Source organism: Cornus florida, unplaced genomic scaffold (genome assembly GCF_030987335.1).
Source record: "Cornus florida cultivar Cherokee Brave unplaced genomic scaffold, ASM3098733v1 CherokeeBrave_3.0.0_Hap2_Chr07, whole genome shotgun sequence".
NCBI classification, from domain to species: domain Eukaryota; kingdom Viridiplantae; phylum Streptophyta; class Magnoliopsida; order Cornales; family Cornaceae; genus Cornus; species Cornus florida.
The window spans coordinates 30,300,426-30,306,321 of NW_026775577.1; the positions used below are offsets into that span (position 1 = coordinate 30,300,426).

A 5,896-nucleotide genomic window follows, 5' to 3' on the forward strand; every position below is an offset into this window, starting at 1 on the left:
TTTATCCATAAGAGCGTATTGAATTTAATCCATTAAATGTCAAATGGACCGAAAAAACCTAACAACCCATGTGAGGCCAAGTGGGGGCACTTGCCCCCACTAAAATTTTATTTTATTTTATTTTATTTTTTCGCCCCCCCCCCCCCTCTGATTTTTTTCTTCTCTCACTCACGCCCTCAGCCCTCATTATTGTTTAAAATCACCCCATTGAAATAAATATTTAGGTCCATCACTGACCCGGATCATCTAATAATTTCTTAAAAAATAATTTAAATTATCCAACTTAAATTGTGGCATTTTAATAACACAATAGTTTTAAATCAAGTGAATTTAACAACCTTATAATATTCTAATATGATACTTTCTTCGATTTTAAATGAAAAACTATTTTGAGGCCAATAGAGTATAATATATATGAATTTTACACACACACACACACACACATATATATATATATATATATATATATATATATATATATATTATTGTATGAATATTGCATAATTTCGTATGGGGCATGCCCCCTTGGGAATTGGGAGGATCTCTCTTTGGATTGCTGAGAGGATCCATGTGTGCACATGGATAGTGGGTTTCAAGTTTCTAAACAGTCATAACTGCTCCAACCTCACTCTGAATGATATATATTGATAGTTAAATGCATGGTGTCTTTCGATGGGCTTTGAAAAGCAGTTGAAATTATCCAATACCCGAGAACGGTGGTTGACCAGTCGGTTGCGAGAAAAGTCCCCACAATTTCCAATAACACCCGTCACGAAATTCCACGTGGCAAAAACCCATTTGCCCAAATTGTAGGCTACCCTCAAATCCAGAACCATTGTCTGGTCAATTATAGAAACATTGGTCAGAACAGTTAGTCCAGCCTTGTATTTCTAGAGGACCTACAATCACCCACGAGCTCACATGGTCTCCTCTGCAACTCTCTCTCTCTCTCTCTCTCTCTAGGTCCCCCATACTCCATTCATTGAATCATATTAAATGCAAAAAAAAAAAAACACACACACCCCCATGAATTTTTATAACTTTCTGTCTCTCTTTATATAGCCCAATTGCTCTCTCTGCTCTTTCTCTATAAACCAAAACACACACAGACCATTTTATTAGCTCTCTTTGAACACAAGCACCAGTTTTTACCGTATCAATTCATTTTCAATTATGTCAATTTCTATCACTGCCATTCTTTTCCTCTTGTTTGCTTCGTTGTCGTCTGCAACAGACACTTTGATCATTCAACATCATGATAACATAATAGAGAATTCTTCGGGTAGGAGTGAAGGGGAGGTGATGGCGATGTATGAATGGTGGTTGGCTAAGCATGGGAAGGTGTACAACGGGTTGGGAGAGCACGACAAGAGGTTCGAGATTTTTAAGGATAATTTGAGGTTCATTGACGAGCATAACTCGGAGAACCGGACGTACAAGGTGGGTTTAAACCGGTTTGCTGATCTGACCAATGAAGAGTACCGGTCCATTTATTTGGGCACGAAGACTGACGCTAAGCGCCGGTTCTTGAAGTCCAAGAGCGCCAGCCGGCGTTACGCGGTTCGGGTTGGTGACCGGTTGCCGGAGTCCGTTGATTGGCGGGAGAAAGGTGCCGTTGCTCCCGTCAAAGATCAAGGAAATTGTGGTAAGTAACTCTCTCTATATAATTTTTGTTTTATTATAGTTTGATATACAAATTCGAAAACTATTAAATTTGTTTGGTTATAGTTTTTAGAAATTATTTTGATAACATTGAAATATATACCTAATTATACATTAAATTTATACATATATGTTATATATATATATATATATATATATATATTCTATACTGTTGTTTGTTAGTTAGAAAAATGGAAAGTGAGATTGGAGTGTTGGCGGTCAAACTGTGTGAAGAACGGAAGATTTTGAACTTTTGGTTGATATGTCATCAATTGGTCAAAGGGTATCTTTAAGCAAATTTTGGTGGACCTTTTAGATTGAGTATATTAAATCCAAGGCCCATGGGCCTGTTATGCTTAGCCTTTTACTTTGGACCAATATTAGCTCAAATTACACCAGCCCACTAGTTCGGTTGGTATGATTTTTCCTATCCAAAAAGATAGCCCGGTTCTTTAACCAGGCTATGATTTTAATTAAAGCCCAAAAAAACATAAAATTCATATAAACTAGAAGTGTTATTTTACGTATTTGCTGTTAATGGTTATTTGTTTTTATGTTAATTTAATTGAAAAATGAATAGAATAGAAGGGCTAAATTGTACTTTCCAATTTAATTTTGCTAACATAAGCAAAATTCATTCTTTTAACTCATATGCACAATTCTGCTCACAAGTACCCTCCAACCTTTTGAAAAAAAAAAAAAAAAAAACACACGCTAGCACACAATCACACACACTCGATAGTTTTTTTTTTTTTTTTTTTTTTTTTTTTTGTTAAAAACACACACTTGATAGTTGACACACACATCTTGGGGTTTTTTTATTTTTATTGGCTGTTTATTGGGTCACAAAAAAAAAAAAAAAAAATGGCCACGATGCCCATACAAGCGGCCCATTGGACCTATCTTAAATTTGTTTTCTGTACATAAACCAGGGAGTTGCTGGGCCTTCTCGACGGTGGCCGCCGTGGAAGGCGTAAACCAGATCGCCACCGGCGATCTCATCACTCTCTCCGAGCAAGAACTGGTCGACTGCGACAGATCATACAACGCCGGTTGCAATGGAGGCCTCATGGACTACGCCTTCGAGTTCATCATCTCCAATGGCGGAATGGACTCCGAAGATCACTACCCTTACCAAGGCATCGACACCAAGTGCGACCCAATTCGGGTCAGTAAATATATACATACACATGTTATATATATATATGTGTGTGTGTGTGTAGATATGTTTTATGTATATGTGTATTGGTTTTTGATTTTGATTTGTTGTGAAATTGTTGCAGAAGAATGCTAGGGTTGTGAGCATAGATGGCTACGAAGATGTTCCACCCTTTGATGAGAATGCTTTGAAGAAGGCCGTGGCACATCAACCTGTCAGCGTTGCAATTGAAGCCACTGGCAGGGCTCTACAACTCTACCTCTCGGTAATAAATCATATCTTTCTTGTTCATAAAAACTCATCAATTGCAATTGGTTTTTGTGAATTATTGTTACTTGTTGATGGTATTAAGCTGAAATATATTGAATCAATTGGAATTGTCCACCAATTCACTGTGTGTGAGAGTATCAATTTCCCCATTTGATATGTAACATTGGGAGCTCCAAATCTTTGATATTTGACATTGGGTTTCTGAAATTGGGTAAAAATAAGAGCTCCAAATCTTTTATTTTTAACATTGTGTTTGTGAAATTCGGTAAAAAAAAGAGCTCCAAATCTTTGATTTTTGACTGGCCTTGTGGTTCAACATTGTTTGTTGACATGATAAAGACGGGTGAATATCTGAGATTATTAGATATTGGACCTTGGACAAAGATGGCTTGAACCATTCACCTTCTCTTTGGGGAGGAGGGATCATACCACCTAGGTCAATGGCCTGGTTGCTCCAACCGCTCATCTCCTCTTTAGAAAGATATTGCGTCTCTAATAGCCTGCTTTAGTCGAATGGCCAATGATACAACTTGCACTTTTGACATTACAGGAAGTTATTGATTCGAGAAATGAAACTCATGCTCACCCTTTGAAACCTAGGCTCTTTTCAATTCATTGATTTTCGTTGAATGTAAAAGAAACTGACTTCCGGAACACACTGGTATTGTCTGATTAAATTTTGTTACTGGAAACCTCAGTGCTCTCTTTGAATCGGTTGCCCTGCTCCCAATCATGTATTTTATTTAAATTTGTACAGAAATACTAAAATGCATATTTGTTCTTGTATGATTCTGAAACTACAAAGTTCTTAATTGTGATGTAGTTACAATTTTCTCTCTTTGAATTCCTCAGGGCGTGTTCACTGGTGAATGTGGGACAGCATTAGACCACGGTGTTGCTGTGGTTGGGTATGGAACAGAAAACGGTGTGGATTACTGGATTGTGAGGAACTCGTGGGGCAACAGCTGGGGTGAGAATGGATACATAAGGATGGAACGTAATGCAGTCGATGCATTCGCTGGCAAGTGTGGAATTGCAATGCAGGCTTCTTACCCCATCAAAAATTCGAAAAACCCTGTTCAACCTTATTGGGTGTACGGAAGCGCTGGAAAAAGGATAAGCAGTGCTTGAAATTTCTATTTGACAGTTCCGGACAAAGTAAAAGAAGAGGCGATAAGGTGCAAACAACAATACGTATGTTTGACGATGCCATCTTAGTTAATTATAATATATGCCCTCTTTCACTTGTTTTATTTGGATTATCAGTTGTAAATATATTTTTCATTCGCCTAAATTGTTCCTGAAAACAATTTGATATTGTTGGGAAGCACTTTCACTTCTGCCAATCTAATCTTCAGTTAGCATCTACTTCTATCATTTACTGTTCAGTTATTACTACACATGGTTTTATGTTCAGGACATTGCTTCCATGATTATTTCTTTTTAAACGAAAAACTTAACTTTTTCATGATTTTGCGAACCAAAATCTCATTTCGTCATACTTCTCACTAGAAATAAGATTTTCATTCTGCCCTGTTTCTAGAAAGTTAAGCTAAAAACTTTGAGAAGAAGTATTAAAAAGCTTAGAGATCTGATACACCATCTAGTATAGGGTGCCAAAAATTGGTGTAGAGAGAGTGAAAAATCCTCTGGAGACAATTTGTTGGTCTAGCTGTTTGATGATGTGGTACTCTGTTTTTGAACTTACAAAATAGAATGTAGAATGTAGAATGACCATATGTACTTCTTAAGCAAAAATAGATAACATAGAATGTAGAATCATAGAAGCCATGCTTAAAACAACATTAGTTCTAAGGTTCTTCACCTTACACATGTCTGTGTATTACAACAAGAAGAAGCCAAGTCTTTCCCCAACTTCTTGAGGTCGGCTGCATGAATCTTATTTCATCATCTTAGGGTTCGTGTTCATATTGATTCTGACAAAAGTCTTAAAGTTGGCAATCAAATGTAGAGATAAGGCAATAAACATGATTCAGATGGATTTTTGGAGCTTAATCTAGAATACCTTACCCAAGCAATTTTTGAGTTTGTACATTAACGTAGGTGCTTATTTTCAATTTCCAGCCATCGAGGACCTCCATTAACCCTTATCTTTCATTTGCCCTGATTAGCAGCATGTATGCAGTTCTGAAGTTCTTCCTCATTCTGTTTCCTAAATGTATATCAAATTCAAATAGCTTCTTAGAATTAATTATTCCTTATGTTGGTACTTAACTTCTTGATTGAATTCTTTCCACTTCTTACGTGAAGAACTATCCGAAAACCATTTTCAATTACTTTTCGCTAAAACAACACACTTTGTTGGCAAGCCCTTTTGGACCGAAAACATAGCACAATCCGGTAGGTAGATGGTACTCTAGGCACTCATCTTATATAGCTGGCTGAACCTGGGTGGAGCTTTTACAGCGTTTGTAGTTGCAGAAAGGAGAAACCATTCTTTTGAGGGGTGAAGAAGGGAAGTTGCTTCAAATCTTTAAATAGGAGAGACCCTTGTGAGTTAGTCCTTTTGAGGTATAAATAGAGAAATGGCTGAGTTAAATATATCCAAGAGTCCTTTTGATGAGTTTATCATTGATCTTAACCTCTTCAAGAAAAAGAATGTTAAAATATGTAGATTTTTTTTCCCTTCTAAATTTGGTTGAATTATCTGTTAGCAATAATCGATTCTATTAGCGTTTGGCAGCAAAGGTTCATTTCAAGTCATTTTTTGACGAGGTTTAAAACATGATGAATCAGTAGGCAATAAATTGAGAGAAACATTTTCGACTACCGGATAGACCATTC

At 36.8% G+C, this 5,896-nt stretch overlaps 1 protein-coding gene across 1 annotated transcript; it reads left to right on the forward strand.

The window, feature by feature from the left end:
- The first annotated feature begins 915 nt into the window (after nucleotides 1-915).
- LOC132266931 (cysteine proteinase mucunain-like) lies at nucleotides 916-4,468 on the forward strand. The gene is made up of 4 exons (XM_059767947.1): nucleotides 916-1,645; nucleotides 2,595-2,830; nucleotides 2,946-3,086; nucleotides 3,944-4,468. The coding sequence occupies exons 1-4, from the start codon at nucleotides 1,174-1,176 to the stop codon at nucleotides 4,220-4,222; spliced, it is 1,128 nt and encodes a 375-aa protein (XP_059623930.1). The 5' UTR covers nucleotides 916-1,173; the 3' UTR covers nucleotides 4,223-4,468.
- The last annotated feature ends 1,428 nt before the right edge of the window (nucleotides 4,469-5,896 follow it).

Coding starts and splice junctions, on each gene's coding strand:
- LOC132266931 (XM_059767947.1), top strand. CDS start 1,174: ATGTCAATTTCTATCACTGCCATTCTTTTCCTCTTGTTTGCTTCGTTG. Junction 2,831..2,945: donor CCAAGTGCGACCCAATTCGG/GTCAGTAAATAT, acceptor AAATTGTTGCAG/AAGAATGCTAGGGTTGTGAG. Junction 3,087..3,943: donor CTCTACAACTCTACCTCTCG/GTAATAAATCAT, acceptor TGAATTCCTCAG/GGCGTGTTCACTGGTGAATG.